The sequence below is a fragment of the Xyrauchen texanus genome, chromosome 32, assembly GCF_025860055.1.
Source record: "Xyrauchen texanus isolate HMW12.3.18 chromosome 32, RBS_HiC_50CHRs, whole genome shotgun sequence".
NCBI classification, from domain to species: Eukaryota; Metazoa; Chordata; class Actinopteri; order Cypriniformes; family Catostomidae; genus Xyrauchen; species Xyrauchen texanus.
Genome location: NC_068307.1, coordinates 34,264,014 through 34,286,014, shown reverse-complemented (window position 1 = coordinate 34,286,014; position 22,001 = coordinate 34,264,014). Strand labels below are relative to the sequence as shown.

Sequence of the window (22,001 nt, the reverse complement as noted above, 5' to 3'; positions counted from 1 at the left end):
AGGGCACGAAGCTCCCGTTCCACCACATCCCAAAGATGCTCTATTGGGTTGAGATCTGGTGACTGTGGGGGCCATTTTAGTACAGTGAACTCATTGTCATGTTCAAGAAACCAATTTGAAATGATTCAAGCTTTGTTACATGGTGCATTATCCTGCTGGAAGTAGCCATCAGAGGATGGGTACATGGTGGCCATAAAGGGATGGACATGGTCAGAAACAATGCTCAGGTAGGCTGTGGCATTTAAACAATGCCCAATTGGCACTAAGGGGCCTAAAGTGTGCCAAGAAAACATCCCCCACACCATTACACCACCACCACCAGCCTGCACAGTGGTAACAAGGCATGATGGATCCATGTTCTTTATTCTGTTTATGCCAAATTCTGACTCTACCATCTGAATGTCTCAACAGAAATCGAGACTCATCAGACCAGGCAACATTTTTCCAGTCTTCAACTGTCCAATTTTGGTGAGCTCTTGCAAATTGTAGCCTCTTTTTCCTATTTGTAGTGGAGATGAGTGGTACCCGGTGGGGTCTTCTGCTGCTGTAGCCCATCCGCCTCAAGGTTGTGCGTGTTGTGGCTTCACAAATGCTTTGCTGCATACCTCGATTGTAACGAGTGGTTATTTCAGGCAAAGTTGCTCTTCTATCAGCTTTCATTTTCGCCCACAGGACTGCCGCATACTGGATGTTTTTCCCTTTTCACACCATTCTTTGTAAACCCTAGAAATGGTTGTGCATGAAAATCCCAGTAACTGAGCAGATTGTGAAATACTCAGACCGGCCCGTCTGGCACCAACAACCATGCCACGCTCAAAATTGCTTAAATCACCTTTCTTTCCCATTCTGACATTCAGTTTGGAGTTCAGGAGATTGTCTTGACCAGGACCACACCCCTAAATGCATTGAAGCAACTGCCATGTGATTGGTTGATTAGATAATTGCATTAATGAGAAATTGAACAGGTGTTCCTAATAATCCTTTAGGTGAATGTATATATATATATGCCAAATGCGTAAATGTAAATGTAAATGTAAATGTAAATGTTTCCCCAGTATGCGCTCATCAAGCCACATGATAAGATGGTTGACGGTCTTAGACGCAAAGGCAACTGAGATTCGTCCTCTGCCACACGGATTGAGGCCACCAAAAGGACTTAAAGAATTGGGCACTCCAAATTGGGGAGAAAAAAAAAAAACACAATTAATGGAAAGTGTTAGATTAGGGTCACCCTATATCATATCTGGTGGTTTGGAGCACCGGCCCTTTCTGGAGCTACAGTATGCCTGCAGCTATATCAATCTCAGTTTACAGATGAAATGTCCACAGAGTATTTTGTATTTTTAGTTGTAAATTATGTAATCCAGTCAACAGGAATTTTTTTTTTTACTTACTATACACCCTTACCTAAACTCCAACCCTGAGTCTAACCATAAGTGGAGTACACATGTACATTTAGAGTGAAAATACAACTTCTAAATCTGAGTTTGCTTGCACAATGCTCTATCAGTAGTGCTTCTGAAAAAGACTTACATGGTTAAATTAATGCAAAATGTTCAGACGGGGGATGACGATTGTCTTTAATACAGCAAGATTGGGTTGATTTCAGGGTACATGACCTTTTGGAATCTACATGTCAATTTCCTGTGTGATCATGTTGGACTGACATGCCCCTAACTTGTAGTCATGGCTCAATGAACATTTTTCTTTTGTACTTATGGCATTGTGGTAGTATTAATTTGCGATCTTCTTATAAATACGAAATGTTGACATGTAACATCATGCATTATGATCAGGATGCTTACCTAATTAATAACTACTGTATTAAACCACCTCATGACTCTTGTATCAAACTATCCTAAATAATACTTCTGCCCTCATAACAGCAGTCCTTAGTATTACAAAAATGACTTAGAGTCCATGCAAAGTTCATCCAAACAAGACAGGCACTTTACCTTTTCCATAATTGAGCAGCATCAGGGGTCCAGACGCTTGGTCAAGCACAGCATTCATGAGGAAGAGATCATTCAGGTGTAAAGGAGAGGTTTGAATCATGTTGAGATACTGAGATGGGTTTGACTCTTACCCAGACAGTCTACAGTCTGATTTCTCGTCTGGCTGGACTCAGTTTGAGATAGTCTGATGGGTAATCTGGTATTACGTGGCCCATTTGAATGGCGTAATTCAGACGAGTGAGTTTGGGTATTTGAATTTGCTACTTTTTGCCTGTTCCTTTTGGAGTTTTGGCACTTTAATCAATATTATAATGGAGAAAAGGAATTTTTGGAGAGGGCAGTGTTAGTAAATGTTAGAAACCAGAATCAAATTAACGCCACCCACAAGAGCACTAACTGCTAGGCCACAGCTCTGACATGTCTAACATTTTTACATTTGTACTGCAAACATGTACATGATACCTCACGCTATGTGGCTGCATGAGAAGAGGTGTGTTGTTATTTTCTAAGCGATCAAACTTAAAATAAAATAAAACATGGGAAAAAAAAACATAGATTTACATTGTTGGCAGGGATCTGAGCCATACCTACAAAAGCAACCACCTACTGTCACGTTTATGGGTTTTGTTCATGTTTTGTGTTCATGACTTTTATTTTTAAAGTTGAATTCCTGTTCCTGTTCATGTCATGTGTTTCCTGGTCATGTGATGTCCTGTTTTCCCTCCATGTTCATGTGTCTTGTTTTCATTGGTTTATTGATTTGTTAACTCATTATCAGTCTTGTCATGTCATTTGTTCATGTTTTAGTATCTAGTTATCTTGTTAATATCTCAGTCTCGTCATTGTTTGTTTATGTCATGTGGTTACCCATGTCCTAGTATTTAAACCTTTATGTTTGCCATGGTCCTTTGTCAGGTATTGTTTATGCAACATTGTTTGGAAGTCAAGTCAAGTCTAGTTTAGTTAATGTTAAGGTTTATGTTTATGTTCACGACTTTTGGATTTCACGTTTATGAATAAACTGCACTTGGGTTCTTCACATCACCATCGTCTTCGTCTGCCTGTTATTGCCAGCATTTGTTACACCTACAATACTTTCTGCTGTTACACAGACAAAGCACCTCTCAAATTTTCTTCAGAAAATGAAAAGTCTAGTTTTCCTTTAAAAGACAACAGTTGTGGACACTTATCTGATGAAGATCCTTTGAAACACACTCACTCAGCATTTAGGAACACCTGTGGACCTACTTATTCATGCGATTATCTTATTAGCCAATCATGTGGCAGAATTGGAATGCATAAAATCATGCAGATACAGGGCAGGAGCTTCAGAAAAAATTCACATCAACCATCAGAATGGGGAAAAATATGATCTCAGTGATTTTGACCATGACATGATTGTTGGTGTGAGACAAGCTGGTTTGAGTATTTCTGTAACTGCTGATCTCCTGGGATTTTCATGCACAACAGTCTCTAGATTTTACTCAGAATGGTGCCAAAAAACAAACAAAAAACATCCAGTGAGCAGCAGTTCTGCGGATGGAAATACCTTGTTGATGAGAGAGGTCAATGGAGAATGGCCAGACTGGTTCAAATTGACAGAAATGCTACGGTAACTCAGATAACCGCTCTGTACAATTGTAGTGTGCAGAATAGCATCTCAGAATGCACAACATGTCGAACCTTGGGGCGGATGGGCTGCAGCAGCAGAAGACCATGTGAGACACTTTATTAGAACCAAAGTGTTCCTAAAAAAGTGCTCAGTAAGTGTAGTATATATTTTTCTGAAACATCTAGTTAGACCTTGAACATTTGACTAATTCTGTTCAAAGAAATAAATTCCAATCCAACCTGAAAAGTCAGCATTCAAATAAGATGGCCCTCAATGTTCATAGAGATTATTGTTCAAAACACTTTGAATATCCAATGAAAGAAGCCTGTTGCATGACTGAAGATTTAGAGATTTGTCAAATAAGTGCAAAGAAAGCTCTAAAGTTCCTTCTTTGCTAAATGGAGAAATTTAAAAACTTTATTCAGTTATTTATCAGCTTGTCTAATTCAGTGCATCTTTACTTGGAGATTATAAGAATTCATTTAACTTTAACTTAATTTGTTGTTGTTGGTTTTTTGTGTGTGTGTGTGTGTGTGTATTTCAGAGTGTGTTCCCAACAACAATAGCATTGCCCTTGTGATTTTCCCAAGTCAGCTACTTTAAAGAACACAGGTGGATGTGCAAACATTTCTGTCGCCAATTGACACACGGTAAATATACCTTTGTATACTTTATTTTATTTTAAAACAGATAAACAGAAAAGTTGATACATCATATGAGATGATACATACTTGAATATAAGGTAACATAGTTTTGGGGAAAATTAACTAAAACATTTCTAATGACATCCTACTGGTTGGCCGTTAACTCCTCGACCACTTTAAAGACAACATTTGAAATAAACAGTGCCTTTCAATGCATGCTGAATACACATCATAAGTGCACTAAAGAATTCTTAAGCAATTAAAATAGCACGTGGGTCTCTTTCTGATGTACTAGTTAATTTTAGGTAATCCCTCAGAGCAAAATAAAATATGACAACCCCCTCATAATTCCTATGCGTTTCATGAACAGAAGAAAAAAAAAGATGATAATATGATTTTACAACAAACAAAAGATTCATCTCACATACGGCATCTTTGACAAACATGTATTAGCAAACTAAAAGACATTTTGTGAGTCAAAAAACAGTTATAGCTCAATATTACACTGCACATGTCGAAGATTTACATAATTATTAACTGCATTAAAACGTACCCTGAATCAATGCTCATAATAGTTTTTCGGCAAGTATAACAAACTCCAACCTTAACAAAAAATGACATATTTGTCTAACACTCTCTGACAATACTGTTGAGGCTCACTCGACCTTATCAATTTTTGGACATTTAACTTATTTTATGAAGGTTATACTACAGTACAAAGTCATTTTGGAATGCATTGCTTGGCTTCATGAATCACTGAAAATTGTCTGTGTTACAGGGAAACATGTCAACTGCCTTTCTTTTTTTGACTAAATAATTTCTTTAGAGTTTTAACTGGAGTTCTTAGCTTTTTTACCCAAAAAAAAACAGTGTCTTGTTTGTTGCCAAAGTCTAACAGCTTGTGACCCACGAAGTCGCCCTCTCTCAAACTACAAGTACTGCTCCCCTTTGTCTGGTGGAGAACTTTTAACATTTCCTCTGCAATTTAAAAGAAAAACAAAACAGGGTTGAGTTAAAAAGAAACCTAAAATCGTATCAAGTAATGACCTAAGGACATCCACCAATAACGACATTGATAATCTAAAAGATGTATTGCAATGAAACAGCCCATGTTTTTAGGGTGTTGTCACTTACATATTTCAATAAAATATATTTACAAAAAAAGTTTATGGGGTCACAGTTAACCGTTGGGTGTTTGGTAGGTGTTGGGGGGGGAAAGCACACAATTGATATGGGAGTGACGATTTTTCAAACACGTTTATTGATCAGATGTTGAAAAAAAGGCACACAGGTTTTAAGAATGTAGGGTGTAGAGAGGACATTTGTCCAATCATAGAAACAAGTGTCCAAATTTGGATTCTAAGTGGGAGTGAGGGACACAGATACAGAGAGCGGAGCTTGGACAGTCCACGAGTAAAGGCAGGGAGGGTTGGTCAGTCAGGGAAACTAGTCTCACTCAATAACTCATCCCTGAATTAAAGAAGAGAAGAAGACAGAAGAAGAACAGCATTAGAGGAGCTTGAGACAGAGACAATTCACAAGAGCCTCTTGCTTCATTTGGTTCTGCAGCCAGAGATAATACGTTATGTAGCGTCACAAACAGGATTGCTCTTGATGGGTTAAATGACATGGAAATGTTAGGAAAAAATGGATGAAGTAAAGTAAATAGACTGCTTATTTGAAACTCCATGATATCCCAACAGTCCATTTCAATGGAATTCTTTAAAAGTAGGGGTTGCAACAGCTAGTCAATTAGTTAAAACACAGGTCAATGCTTTGGACCTGTATCAACTATTCAGACTGATTGAAAAGTCGAAAGGTCAAAAGTTCAGTTGCTGTTATCGGTTTGTGCTTACAGAAATTCTAACCACCAGTGGCCGAAGCTGGAAGTCTTGTTGAATGAACAGGCATATGTGCTTTCTATTGCACTCAGTGTTCACAGAGTGGTGCCAAAAGTGAGTCGTATTTTTAGTCGGAAATGTTGCAATATGGTCAACAGGAATTTTATTAGCCCTACCCTCTAACCCAAAATCATTTTAGATTGCAAATGCAACTTCTGAATCAAGCTCGCCATTGTTTATGTAAACCTGATTACTTCCTGGTTGCCATGGGACCAAGATACACATCTTGGTGTTTGTTTAAGGAATGCGTTGAAATCAGTAGAATCGCAGAAAAAGGAAAAAGGGAGCACATTTGAGTTGGTGCAAAAATGTCTGATTGCGGATGGCGCTTGACAGAAATGTGTCAGAATGGGTTTGATTTCAGGGTAGGCCTACATTAATATTGGAAAGCTCTATTTTGTGAATAGACTTTTTCCCATTGTATGTGTGTAATTTTATTTTGTGTGGTATCCTGTAATGGCCAAATATATTTTGGAGTAACGTGAATTTGAAAATAAATTGCCAATGGAAAATGTTGCATGCCGTGTGGTGGGTCATTAACATACAGTAAACATGGACCAGTCGACTACTTTTCTGGATGACTGATTCACAAGTAAATAGAATAAACGTTAATATTGAGATATTATACTATAACATTTTCATAAAGTTTAATGTGCCGCTTTCTATATTTTGCCCACTTTCCTAGTAAAATGAACACTAGAGGTGCAACAACAACTGTGTGTTTTATTCACTTTTACCCAAATCATGGGTACATTTATGGCTGTTTTTGACTTTTGAAACACTTATTTTTCATTGTATTCCTCATGTCCTGCTATATTATGATATCAAAAAACAGACCCACCCACATTAAAACACATATTCCAATGTGATTAGCTTCTGATCTAGCTCACCTCATAGAGTGTTGTACTTTAGCCTCAAGCCCAGCCAAGGACACTTGGAGTGAAAATTAAGCGAATGTGCCATAGAAGTTACATTAAATTATGTGGTTGCTTCAGGAAATCTGCTTTTCATGTAACTATAAAAAAAAACTATATTGGTTAGGTTTAGGCATTGGGTAAGGACATCTGTTTTGTTCACCTCTTATTTATCTTTTAGGACACTAAAATCGCTTTTGGCACCCCCTGCTGGACAATTCACTGGGAAACTGCAGCCATATGTGTAATGAAGCACTTAATTTTGATTTGCAACAATGTTGCCATTGTTCGTAAATTTCATGAAATCAGGCTGAATAAAGAGTAGTAATGCAAGCCCTACCTGAAAGGAAATTTAAGGAAAATGTCCATGCACAATTAATCGTTTGTTAATCAAGTTCTGTTGAAAAAGTGTTACTTTTTACAAGGTCCAAAAAACATCTCATTGAACTGCTATGAATGAGGTATGAGAGAGGTGTGAATGAGAGACAGGAAATAAGTCTTTCAGTGTCCACAATTTAAATATGACTTGGAGTAAGACACAACTTGGCTCTTGTCAGAAAATAAATAATACTTTATTATTAGTATACCAGCTATATACTGTAAATATATAAATATAAATATGTATATATATATACCATAGGCCCGTTGAATTTAATTCAGCAATTTACTTAAGAATGGCTTTACATAACATTTTCTGAACAAAAAATAAATAAATACTTTTTTTGGCAAATGATTGTCATTATAGAATGCACTAAATTTGCAACCCCAGTTGCCTGGCACAATTAGAGATGAGCTATTACTGCCCTCAGGTTTATTTAGAAGTTTTATTTTAAGTGATGATGGCAGAAATAATTGTAGCCAGGAGAAGATTATTTTGGATCCTTGAGTAAAAGAACCTTGAGTTTTCAACTTAACCACTAATTTTGTGGCCGGCATTAACCAATTCCATAAATGGATCAGGTGCTTAAACAACACAGACAGCCCATGCCAATAATCAATGCTATTTAGTTACTCCCCCAATGATGTTTTAAACTCTCAGATTCTGTTGATGAGGTGTTGTATAATGTGAAGAAAAAGCTACATATTATGTTCAAAAAACAGCGTTGGATTTTCCCTCGAAAGTACTTTGTCTAAATAACATGTTTACAGTTTGTGCTAGAAGTATTTGTCTACAGTCCGCCAAGTCCCAATTCCCACATTGCAGCACTGGAACTTGTTGGTCAGCATGGTTTTAAATAATGTATTCTATGGTTCTAAAGGAATTCCCTCGTCTCCAGTGGACAGTGAAAGCCTCATAACTCCTGGTCTCCTCAATGCAGTGTCAGTATGGCCATGGCTGTCAGGAACACATATAGCTGGCAAACAGAGCTACCACCATGCAGAACAGTCCAACCACTGTGTAAAGCCATAGCATGTTTCTAATTGGCCATGTTCAGAATAGAAAACTAGCTGTCTACTTACTATAACTATATATGAAACACAACGTGCTATCCAATGATAAACATAGGAAGTTTAAATAAATGTTTTTAAAAAGAATCCTACTTTGGCAACAAAATCTTAATTTTCTCTCTTTGCACATTCATTCTGATACAAGTAATAGCCAGCTTCATCCAATCACTGCCAACCATGATAAAATACAATTATACATTATAAATTCTGAATCTAAGTACTGATTACCATTACCATGACTGCCAACCAGCCTGAAACTGATATTTTGATAGGAAGTTTGGATTGAATGCACTTGGCTTCATAGGAAAGCTATAGGATGCTCCCTTGCTCCCCTTTTAGTGAATGACTTAAGCTCCAGTGTGTTGTCTGTCTGCACTGGTCTCGAAATGGATCGTATTTTCGTCCTAACTCCATATAAAGCCTCTGAAAGCATTTTTTTTTCTCAATATGAAAATGCCCAGTAAATATAGGATTTCTAATGAAACACTTGTGCTATTGTACACATGCATGTACATTGTGTTAAACAGCGTGGTGTTTCGCGATAAATCACTCAAATTTTCAAAATGGCACATTGGATGAACCTAGAGACTCTAGTCTTTTGACTCAAACAGGTTTCAATGTAAAACCTAAATAAGGTTTCTTACCAGATGTAGTTTGGTTGCTGTTTCTCCCAAAGACAAACTCCGCTGTGATCAGTGCCATGTTGTTTTGTCACATGACTCTGCATGTCGAAAGTTTAACCCTTTGCTGACAGCCCAGTGTCTTCTGAACTGATATCAGTTGGTTTAAATGAAATTAAATATAGTGAAGCCAAAATATAGCATCCACTAATAAAAAATAACGGCTGATATTATGTGATTTGACACACTGGAAAAATGGAAGGTCAAGTCAAGTCAAGTCCATTGCATTGTTTTATACATTATTCTGGGTAGTTTAAATCTGCATACTGTGCAGTATAAATACTATATATTGCAGAAATAGTAATTGGTAATAGGCCTACTATGCTATTCTTCAGATCGTTACACCACAAAAAAATATTTTATAAAAGTTCAACTTTGTTCCGAGAATGTTCAGACATTCACTTTCCATTGAAACACTTTGAGTGTAAATGGAAGTTTTTCATTTTCATTAAAGCTTTTCATTAATAAAGTTTTCCCTAAAACTTATAAAAACTTTATTGTACAAAAAAGTCCAGTGTTAATGCTTAGCTTCAAATTGATTTGTTATAGTTAAACAGTTTGGCAAAAATAGGATTTCCTTCATTTAAAAGCTTATTATGGAATGTTTGGGAAGACCTACCCAAAGTATAAAGTACAGAATTTTCATATGTTTCATGAAAATAAGTGTTAAATACAATATACACTTTTTACCGCAGACATAGAAACAGTGTATGTAATTGTTTTAGCTGTTTGTTTGTTTGTTTGTTTTGGACCTGGATAAAATGGTCAATGTGAATGAGAATTTGTACTCATGGTGGGGAGAGCTCTGTCTCTCGTGCCCTCTGCTCTTTATATTCACAGTTCTCCTTTTCTGTTATTTAGTTGTATTTACACATACTCTCTGCCTGTAGAGGGCTGAGATTGCCGGTAGAACTGCTGTCCTCTTCTGTCCTCGTTAACGCAAGAGCAACAGAGGAACGAGCCACCCAACATCATTAAGATGGCAGCCGCCCATCCTACAAAGAGGGCGGGGCCAAATTCATACCTGAAAGAAAGAGAGGCCACACTTTCTATCATAATCACAGGAGAGAGTGTATATAATGTTAACAGGTGACTCTCACGAAATAATTTCTACACAGCAAACAAAGGCTTTTTTTTTGCCCAATGACAATATGTTCATGACAATTGGCCTTTTGCTAAGCTCCACCCCCCTTGGTACCGTTGCTCGCTCTGACAAGCTTTGCAGAACTGCCCATAGAAATGAATGGGAGGTTGTAGTGGCTCATTTTTTTGCAAAATATTCTCATAAATGGAACTGACAATATCCTTACGTGAACTGGAATGAAGAGTGACTTTTTAAGTTTTTTGTCATTTTCATCACAGTCATTTGATGGTGATTAAACAGTTGACACTTGATTAAACACTAATACATAAATGAAGTTATAAGCTTTAATTTACCTTGGAGCAAATGTAGGTGCCCTTGCTGATGTTATACATATTCATTTGTAAATGAGGGCTTACACAGTTTAATCCATAGTATGCTCCTCTTGAGATTTACATATAGATTTAAAAAAATAAATGTGTGCATTCACTAATTAACTCATGTCACTATTACAAGTGACCCAGCAACAAAGATTTTTAAAGTTTTTGGATAATTTATATTAAATAAATTAATCCTAAAAAATGAAAACACACATTACTTCCATAGCAAAAGATTGTCAGGGAAATGGCGGATGGCAACAGAGATAAGATTGGTCTGAAATGCTTTAAAGGTGGGGCTTAGCAAAGGGCCAATTAAGCACATTCTCTAATTCCACATTACTGTAATCCATGGTGATATTCATTATTGTAATACAATAATGTTTTATATGTACAGATCTTTTCCTTGCATTTTTTTATTGCATTTTTTATGTGTTTTATTTTTACTATTCTCAGTGGTGATTCTCATCACTGTAATACAGTATTTTACTGTAGTGGTAATATTTTTACAATTACGCATTGTGTAATCCATTGAAAATCCATCAACAGTCCTACCTGGCATTAATTGGCGTATTTGGGTCGAAGAAATGGGAGGACACCTGTGTGGCGTACCAAGACACAGCCACCAGCGTACACAAACCTAGAGATGATAAACATCACATGATCAGCACTGTCCAAGAGCACATCTCAGTTTGTTTATTGTCTGGTTTTGCAGAAAGTACAAATGTGACCAAACTAGCCACTTCCTGTTTACTCCTGTGTGTTTAAATGTCTCAGAAGTGATATTGTGACCAAAGACCAGAACAGACCACAAAAACGTGGATTCTAATGAAAGAATTTCAATTTTATTTACCACATTTAATTTACACTGAATGATTTACAGGGCTGAGGTATCAACATGGTTGACCTAAATAACAAGTGTGCTTATTCTAAGCACAGTTACACTCTCATTTAAATCAATCAGATTTGTTATGATTTTGTTTACACTCTGCAGGCCTTAAACTTTGTTATTATATTTACTGGTGTGAATTATATTGGTTTACAATATGGTTGTATTGCTTAATGTTAGTAAACACAATCATTCACAAACTGTTATTGAAAACGTATTATACAGCATTTCTGAATCTTGGTTAATGGTCTTTTCTATATGTACTAATAAATGAATCATTGTATATGTTAACATTACTTAATGCATTATGAACTGACATGGACTAACAATGAGCAAAAGCATATTTATAAATTAGGATTAACATTAAAGAATGTTCTATTTGTAAAACGTTATCATAATTTTAAATGGTATCAGTATTGGACACATTTTTACATTCTCACTTCTAAAAGAAAACCAACCCAGGAACCCCAAAATAAACAAAAGTGACATTTTTCTCTGTAATATTTTATAATAATTTTACATGAACTAACATCAGACTATTGCATTGTATTATTCCTAACAGATCGTTAGTTAATGTTCCTTCAAATAGCCAGAATGTCATGGAAATCTTTAAAGAAAATTTGGTATGTTTGATATTTATCTTCTCCACTGATTGTGCTGTACCTTTAACATTAATGTGTTCATTCTGGGTGTTTGTCTTACCTGACAGTAGGAAGAGTGTCCCACCAGAGATTGCGATCTTGCTCTTGGTTGATGGGTTGTTGTCACCCACTTTCGTGCATTTCATTCCGACGACACTCACAATAATTGCGAGGAACCCCATCAGCACCGAGATCACCATCAGAGCTCGACATGTCTGAATGTGCACTGCAAAATACAGATGATAAAGTTGAGGTTTGAAAACTTGAACCCTTTTTCTGAGTAATTTCTACTAAAAACACATGTGTTAACCAAAAGCCCCATACTGCAAACGTATCTGTTGTATTCCAAGAAAAATATCTAAAAGACCTTAAAACAAGATACATTTGCAAAATGGCATAAGGTATCAATATTAGTTTTCAGAGAATGTGTCTTGGAGTGTATTTTGACTCATTCCATAAACATAAACCTATCTGATTATATCTACATCTGACACTGAAGAATTAAAACGTTATATGGGTTTTTCAATGACGGAATTGAGTTTTCTTGCATTGTCAGTTCTTTCTTTCTTTCTTTATTTTATTGATGTATGTTAATGCACTCATTTATATCTAGTGAGAAGGAGCAGGATTGCCAGTGCCCAGATTTATAGCAACATTTCAACATGTTCAAATGACAATTCAATGATAGCAAAAAATGGTTGAAATAAAAAACACTTATTTTAACCATTACTTTACTCAGAGTTCACTAAACAAATTTGAAAAGTTACATTGTTTATAATCCATGGGTTCGCTTTGTTTTAAAAAGTGGTTGGAGCAGGTTTTTAGACAGTCACGTGTTCTAATTTAACTTAATTTAATAAACAAATTTAGCATCTGTACATCAGTGGATGTACATCATGAGTGGGTACACATCTGTTTCCAATTTGCTTTGCGTTTAGACTTGAAAGGAGCTGCTCATCAGCTGAGCGAGTATAGTGTGACTCTGGATGTGCGAGAGAATATCACCACCCGCTGCCTTTCAACGCCATTGATAACAGCCAAAAGCACTCATTATAACATAATAACGAAATGGAAACTCCTCCTCAACAACTGAAGATGTTTTTTTATTCATTAGACACTTACCTGACAAAAGCTATATCAAAAAGTGTTGGAGACAAAATTGGAAAGGCTAAAAGTGGTACGGACATGACCCACCCTTCACACCCATAAATGACTTAAATGTTCATACACATTGACTAGATGTTTAGAAGATTGTTAGAAGATTTTGAAACTGACACAAGGGTGAACTAACACTCCTTTTAATTAGCCAAGTAAATTCATTTCTCAACCTATACTCTCAAATTGCAAAATAAAGGCAGATTATTTAGCCTGGGGTGCATTTCCCAAAAGCATCATTAGTCAATTACGGTCGCAAGTTTCATCATTGCTAACATCATTCTACGATTTGTTGTTTCTCCAAAACGTAGTTCCAACGATCTGCAAACAGCATCGCAAAGTTGTGTGGTTGGAACTACAGATCTCCACCTGTGGTAAGAAGCATAGTTCTTTGTTAGTTTGCTCTGCGGACATAATTTGACTTCTCCGAGGCTTCTATATCTTTTATTCCATATATATATATATATATTTAATTATGTCAAGACATTTACCATTTTTACATGCATTTAAGAAAACTACTTATTCCTTGGTTTCTCAGAAAACGGCACTCTGAAATGTTACTTAAAAATGAATGCAGCCGTTTAAGGGATTAAAGGCTGTTAAGAAAAAGCACTTTAACCCACACGGCTTCTGTCAGAGAACACAACTTATTATGTGTCCATGTTAACGCAAAAGTACCACTCTTATAAGTTTTTAAAGAGTGTGCATCTGCGTATGTGCTCAAGTGCGTTGGGGGAACCCTGAAGTCTTATGTAATAGGAAACCCCACTATTGCAGCACAATATATCTGTCGCATTTACATAGTGCTCGCAGCTTTCGTGTCTTCAGCGGCTTTCTCGTATTAAACAGCATTATATTATAAGTGTGAATAAGCTATTTTAAATTGATATCCATAATTGCAGTAGTTATTTCTCCACCCCCTAACATAACATAACATCATTAGTGACAGCTTTATATTGCTGAACCAGCATGTTTTGGACAATGGATGTGCGACATAGTAACTACGGTTTCGGGAAACAATTGCTATTAACTAACCAACGCTGCATCGTATTATGTGGTTTAGGAGTGACACACCCCTGGCCAATTTATATTAGTCAATCACTTAAAACCCTCAGGATAAACCTTTTAGCATTGTTCTGCTCATTTTTATAGTATTATGACAACTTCTAGCAGCACTATCACATCAAAATTCCACAAATAACCCACAAGGTGTTCTGTTCATGCATAATACTGTAGGAGTCACATTTTTGACACGTTTCACACAGAGGGGATTACTGTGGCTTTTCCCACAAAAAAGGATTGTTTCCAGTCCCCCTATCTCTGCTTTTGTGTGATGGCATGTAACATGCTAGTTTAGCAAAAGAGAATCATAATAACTTCAAGATGGTGGACCACCAACACTTTGAAACATTCCACTCACTGTCCCTTCAAAACAAGAGGTCAGCTTGGCCACATTTAACTGCAATCACCTTTGTAGACCGATTTTCTTCTTCCTTTCAAACCCTTGAGTACAATTCACAGTAGCTGAACTGCAGCTTTGAAAATGTTTTGTATCAAACATGAATCGAAGCCATAAAATACTTTTAATAGTGTCTCAAAGAAGTTGAGAACTGAGGCAAGATTATTACGCAACTTTTGATGTATGGTTTATGAGTGAAGAGGCCGTCTTTGAAGCAGGGTTATAGGAGGTTATAAGAGACCTCTTATTTTTGCGTCTTTCATCCTTGTTTTGCTTTATTTCAAGATTTGTATGGAGAGTGCTTAGCTTGCCCTTATGGACTGCTACTGTGATCCCAAGGTCAGATTTGAAGAGTGGTAGTTAGACTCAGGGTGAAGGGGAGAGAAGGGTCCTCCTACAATTCTTCGCCCAGTGCCAAGGTTGGCAGTGCCTGGCACGGATGAAAGGAAGGCAAGCTTTTGCACAGCGCTGGAGAACATGCTTTGAGAGAGGCTGCATGTGAGGCGCGGCATTGTCTATTGTTTGCGCACTTGTGGGCTGTTGCAAACGTCATTGAAAACATCTCTCAATGCATTCCTCATACAAACAAGTAGTTTATGATGTCATAATCATTTTCATCGCCTTCTCTGTAATTTTTTCCGAAACCATTATACTTGTCCATACAGAGATATTTTATTAGAACAAAGAAATAAAAAGGGGTTAAAATATGAATATTATGTCATTTTCATTTTTTTCTGAAAGTCAAAATTTCCACCTCAGATTCATTTTCAGCACATCTCAAATTCTGTTGGTGGAAATGATGCTGATGGAAATTACATTTTTAACATTTCTGAAATAAAATAATTGACTCCTTTGTCTTGCTAAGGCTTATTTCATAGCTAAAACTTTATCCATCCTAAATACAAGCAACTAAATTATATTTTCACACTTTTTTTGGAAATGATGGCACAAGAAATAACTTTAAAACAATACTTATTGAAACAGATCATTGTTATTTCACTCATTGTTTGGATTATCATAGATTTAAACATGTAATAATGTGTATATTATTATTGAAAGTCTAAGTCTGGGACAAGGCTATAACAATAAAATCTATGTATAAAACATATTTCAAAAGTGCCAAAAAGAAACGATTAAGGGCAGGTAAAAAGATTCCATTCAGTTTTTAAAGGAATTGTTCACACAAATATGCAAAATTTTAAAGGCAACATAAAAATAATCCATATGACTCCAGGGGTTAAATTACGGTGGCCCAGTAGTGCACAACACAACGAAATTCAAAAAGCAAACATAAGTTCACAACACAACGGAAACAAGCCACAACACAACGAAATAGCCACAACACAACAGAATAGCCACAACACAACGGAATAGCCACAACACAACGGAAATGCTCCCGACCACTAGGGGGACAGGTGGTCTCCGGAAACGGTAAATTGCTCTCAATCTCCCATGCATTATCGCTGGCGGTCTGGATTAGTGATGGGCAATCCGGCTCTTTTTCGTGAGTCGGCTCGTTTGACTCAGCTCACTGAAAAGAGCCGGCTCTTTTGGCTCACAAACGGCTCTTTAAAAAAAAATGTTTTCTCTATGATAGGTGTGAAAACAATTCTAATTCAATTATTAAATGAAATCATACTCGCAATGTCTCACAATTTCTTTAAAAATGCATTGATTTGTTATGAAAAAATAATACTATTAAGCATTTGCATTAGAACTTTTTAATGTATAGAAACAACATTCAAAACAAATACAATCTGAACATAATAGAACCCATATTAAAGAAAAAGCTGTTTCTCGAAGCTCCGCTAGCTTCACAGTTGGGTGCACAGTTCGCATATGCCGGTGTAGGTTGTGCGTAGAACCGGCTTTATGCGATATTTTTTTTGGGCAAATTCTACACTGTGCTTTAACGTTGTCCACATCATTAAAGTGGTTCCAAATGCTGCTGTGCTTCCGACTCATTTTCCTGCTTTTGCTTTGTTTTCACATGTGTTTTTCCTCTCCTCTACTCCGAGTTTGACGCTGTGTGTGTGTGTGTGTGTGTGTGTGTGTGTGTGTGTGTGAAATATCGGCTTTTTAGTGCCGACGCTGCCCCCTAGTGGTCGGGATCATTTCCGTTGTGTTGTGGCTATTCCGTTGTGTTGTGGCTATTTCGTTGTGTTGTGGCTTGTTTCCGTTGTGTTGCGGCTTTTTTGCATTGTGTTGTGGCTTGTTTCCGTTGTGTTGTGAACTTATGTTTGCTTTTTGAATTTCGTTGTGTTGTGCACTACTGGGCCACCGTATTAAATACATGTCTTCAGAAGATATATGATAGGTGTGGGAGAGAAAAAGATCAAAATGTAAGTCCTATTTTACAATAAATTATCTTCCCTTCGCAGTAGGTAGAACAAAGAATGCAAACTGCCAAAAACAAGATAATTAATGTTAAGTTAAGGCAGATATTTATGGTAAAAAATAATAAAAAGAAAATAAATATTGATCTGTTTCTCACCCACACCTATCATATCCCTTCTGAAGATCTGGATTTACCCACTGGAGTATATTAATTACTTTTATGCTGACTTTATGTGCTTTCTGGAGCTTCAAAGTTTTGGTCATCATTCACTTGCCTTGTATGGACCTACAGAGCTGAAATATTCATCTAAACATCTTTATTTTTGTTCTACAGAATAAAGAAAGTCATGCACATCTGAGATGGCATGAGGGAGGGTAAATTATGATAATTTAATTTTTTTAATGTGACATTCATATAACAAAAAGAAAAAGTTGAAATATTTAAAAAAAAAAATAAATATATATATATATATATATATATATATATATATATATATATATATATATATATATATATATATTACTGGGACACTGGATTTATGAATTGCCTTACAGTAGTCTGCACTTTTTCCTCTATAATTATGTCTTTTGCTTCATTCTATCAAAAGGATGCTTCATAGAGATGATGTCTACCCTAAATACCCTGTTTTCAGTTTACAGTGCACATAATAACAGTTATTCAAGAAAAGACAGCAGAACCATTGCAGAATGGGCAAACAATGCAAGCTTGTGGGAGGCTTTGCCTATACATACAAAAGCCAGAACATTGCAGTTACTATCCGTCCAGATGACCTAAGGCTAGGAGGGGGGAGAGTGGAATCAGATGGTCCCGTCACCCTTTGTGGGCCGAGGGTTACAGATTCCACCTCAAGCTTTACAGTACACACACTGAGAGCAGCCTTTGTGTATGAGCATTAACTCCTTTGATAGAGATGCTAAGAAAGCCAAATGATATTCTGCAAAACCTCGCAGTGATTAAGAAGCATGAAGTGGCAGCCGAGGTTGTTTGCTCTTTAGTCAAATTTGAATGGATTGTTCACCCGAAAATGTTAATTCTCACATAATTTACACACCCTTGTGTCTTTACACCCTCAGGTTGTTATGCAGCATGTTAGCCTGAGTCACCATTAACTTTCTTTGCATTTTCTTTCTCCATACAATGAAATTAAATGATGACTGAGGCTGTTGTTCATGCCTAACATCTACTTTTGTGTTCCACCAAAGAATGTTCTGAGGGTTTGGAACAACGTAAGGGAGAGTAAATGATGACAAAACTGTTTTTCTTGGAAACACAAATATTTTTTGCTGTATAAGATTCTTGAATTTGGTACACGGCCAGCCAAACGTTTGACCTTATATTTCTCAAGATCTTAAAAAAGCATTTGATCAAAAGGTTTATTCTTAAATACTTGAAATTAGCCTAGTTTTTGTAGACAAATATAAACTGTGACTACACTACATATGAATTTCTTTGCTAAACTAAACTCGGTAACGCAATAAGGTTCCATTTGTTAACATTAGTAAATGTACTAGGTATTATGAACTAACAATTAAATATATTTTTACCGCATTTAATCATCATTATTAATGCTAGTTAATAAAAATATAATTGTTCATTGTTACCTCATATTAGTTCATAATCCATTAACTAAAGTTAACATTTACAACTTTTACAACAATGGAGTGGTGGTGGCATAGTGGGCTAAAGCACCGAACTGGTAAGCAAAAGGTTGTCGGTTTGATCCCCACAGCCACCACCATTGTGTTCTTGAGCAAGGCACTTAACTCCAGGTTGATCCGGGGGGATTGTCCCTGTAATAAGGGCACTGTAAGTCACTTTAAGTGTCTGCCAAATGCGTAAATGTAAATAAATGTTGTAAAAGTATTGTTCATTGTTAGTACATGTTAACTAATGTTAACAAATGGAACCTCGTTGTTAAGTGTAACCTTAAATTCTCTATTAATAACTGTATTTTTTGGATTGAATGAGTTGGAGTGGATAGTAAAGTAAAAGAAACAAACAAGTAACATAGACAAAGGGTGACGACTTTGAAAATGCTAAGATATAAGATAGTTTTGATTTAAAAAATTTGGCCAACACATAATTCCCATACTTCCAATTTTGTTATTTCATATTCCTGATCACTTTATTATTATTCTAAAATGTGTAAAATACTACTAATAAAGAAAGACTTGGTGTGTCCAAACTTTCGAATGGTAATGTACAGTATATGGTTCTTTGGATATTTAAATGTCCCTACTGTTAGATGATAAGTTCTTCTGATCAGTGTATTTGCTTCTGAGATCTTCAAAGCAGTAGATTGTTTCCAGAAGAACTATAGAATAAAAAGTTCAGTGCAGAACATAAACTTTCATTTTTTGGTTCTAACTGGAACCTTTATTGGTAAGAGTCTAGACCTAAATGTTATAATATGTTTGTATAAGATGGTTGTCTTAAATTGTAGTCATTACAGCAAGAAAGCGGACCTGTGTGCTGTGCAGGGATGTGCATTCTGAACATATCTTTGGTGTTTGCCTAAACACTGGCCTTTTATTCTCAACACAACTGCCATTCATTGCAACAAGACAATACACTGTTATTACAGCAATGATGCATAATATAAGACGGCAAACTCTTAACAGTTCCATCTTCAGTATAGAGCATTTTTTTGGTTGCTATTGTTATTACGAAAACTCTTCAGAACCATACTTTTGTCTCTGCCTGCAGTGTTGTAATATTTGAACACAAATTACAAACAGATGTAATTCATTTTATCATGGAAAGACAAAAAACAATTAAACGCACAATCATCAGCCACAATTCATAATGGATTGTTTAAGTACGTCTTCTTCTTGGGACCATCCCAGCAGACAGCAGAAATAGATGAGAAGGGACTTACCCTGATTAGACGTAACAAGTTACCGCAAAATTGACAATGACAGTGGCGCTAAATGTTGATTAATCGCTTTGTAATAGCACTCCACGACATTTCAACAGTCTGATACGCTCAGCAACTCAGAGAGGTTGGTGTCACATAAGACTTTAATTATGATACGTCAAAACTCACATATTTTAATTTGATAGATTAAACCAGTTGATTAAATCCATGTGTATACAGCAGCCCATTTGTGCTGATTGCATTGTTTTTTGCCACCAATCTCCTCTAGCCAAAGAATCTTGATGTAATATTTTTTTCATCTTCAAGGCTTTTCATTTGAGTTATACATCAAACTTTAGAAGCATGGAATTCACTTATGAAAACAGCTAGCAACATATGACCACGTTCTGGCTTTTAAAAACTTGGGGAACCCAAGAGCATTACGTGAACAGTCGTCAACACCTTTTGTCACTTGGTACTTACCATCCAGTGAGAGCAAGGAGTCGAAGATCTTGCATTGCACCTGGCCTGTACTCTGCGATGCACAGGACATCCATAGGCCCTCGTATAACCCCACGGCCATGATAATGGCATCCCCTGCGTACGAGGACTGCTTCCATTGGGGCAGCACCGTGGTGGAGATGATTCCAATCCATCCACCCAAAGCGAGAAAGTAGCCAAGAAGCTGAAACCCAGAGTTGGCCATAATTGTCCTTCAAACTTTTTGATTTAGAGTAAAGTTAGTGTGAGTTCAACAACGTTCTCCAATCAGGATGACTACTTGGATTGCAGGTCTTCAAAATTCACCTGTTGGTATTCTCTTAAGAACAAGCTGACGAAGAGATCCTCCTTACTGAAATATTCAACCCAAGAAAACCTGTTCAAAACGTTCTTTAAAACAAGTCAATAAACAGTCAATGAAGTCTGTTGGTTTTTCACCAACTCTTCATTCTCTTTCAGTATCCTTTTGTGTCTCTCGGTCACCTCAGGATCTCTCATTTGGAAGTTTCCATTGACATCCCTTGATACGGATAAGCAGTCGTTCTTGATTTTGCTGGGTTTTTGGACAATAATGTTCTTCAGGTTCCTCTCTGAAGATACCCCAACCTAGAGGCTTCTGCAAGCTGTAGAAAGAGGGTTCGAGATGGCCAAGAATGCTGTCAAGATGTGGATAAAGTCTGCTTTACTGACTGCATAGCTGTTCTTGTCACACACCAGTGCGTCTGGATGGTGCGCATGGGGCAGAGCAGCGGGAATGGGGGAAAAAAAGGAGAATACTTCACAGACTTAAAAAAAGGCTTGTCACACTGAATGCAATGGGGGGGGGGGGAGTGTCAGGCCGGTGATTACACTCTGATTGGTGCTTCAGCTGAGAGTGACGCCTACTGAATATAGTGAAGGAGGGACTAATTAAGGCCAGATGTCAGTTATGGAGTCAACCTGATGTGGAAGGATGTGCAATATGCCAGAAAGCCCTAATTCCATACAGATCTCAACAGTGATCAAGTGTCTTAAAAGTGTAATTTGTAAAAAAAAAAAGCAAAAAATTGTAAAATTGACTTTCTTTCATCCTTCTGAGAAAGACAAAAGGAGAAATTCTGGAGAATGCAATTGTATTGAATAGAAAGCAAAGTTACCATAAAATTAGTTTAAAGCCAGTGTGAACGAGCTTCTCTCATATACGCACATGTAGAGTAAGTGCAGAGACTTCTGTTTTGCTTTGTTTCTCCTACAAACCCATTGTATGACTTTAGAATACTTTAAATATAAAGTCGTGTTCAGTATTTACATAATACATTTTTCTCAGGTCACCATTCATTGCCATTGCATTGAGGAAAAAAACAAACAATCAAGGCATTCTCCAGAATTTCTCCTTTTGTGTTTCACAGAAGAAATGAATCAGCCCGATCTCATGAAAATAACATGACTGTGGTGACATTTTTCCAAAATGATATTTCGTAGTTCATTACATGAATTGCGGAAGTTCAGAGGTGAAATGTCCACTGTGCTACGTTAAAAGTGAGTTTA

General features: G+C 36.6%; 1 protein-coding gene across 2 annotated transcripts; it reads right to left on the bottom strand.

The window, feature by feature from the left end:
* Positions 1–4,224: 4,224 nt before the first annotated feature.
* Positions 4,225–21,224, bottom strand: LOC127626289 (claudin-19-like). Of its 2 annotated transcripts, none has more exons than XM_052101983.1 (5): positions 20,457–21,224; positions 12,205–12,369; positions 11,169–11,253; positions 10,033–10,179; positions 4,225–5,681 (listed from the first exon to the last, which is right to left on the bottom strand). In XM_052101983.1, the coding sequence occupies exons 1-5, from the start codon at positions 20,677–20,679 to the stop codon at positions 5,645–5,647; spliced, it is 657 nt and encodes a 218-aa protein (XP_051957943.1). In that variant the 5' UTR covers positions 20,680–21,224; the 3' UTR covers positions 4,225–5,644. The 2 variants fall into 2 exon arrangements, with proteins under 2 accessions (XP_051957943.1, XP_051957942.1); XM_052101982.1 differs by having other exon boundaries at positions 4,225–5,189.
* Positions 21,225–22,001: the final 777 nt, after the last annotated feature.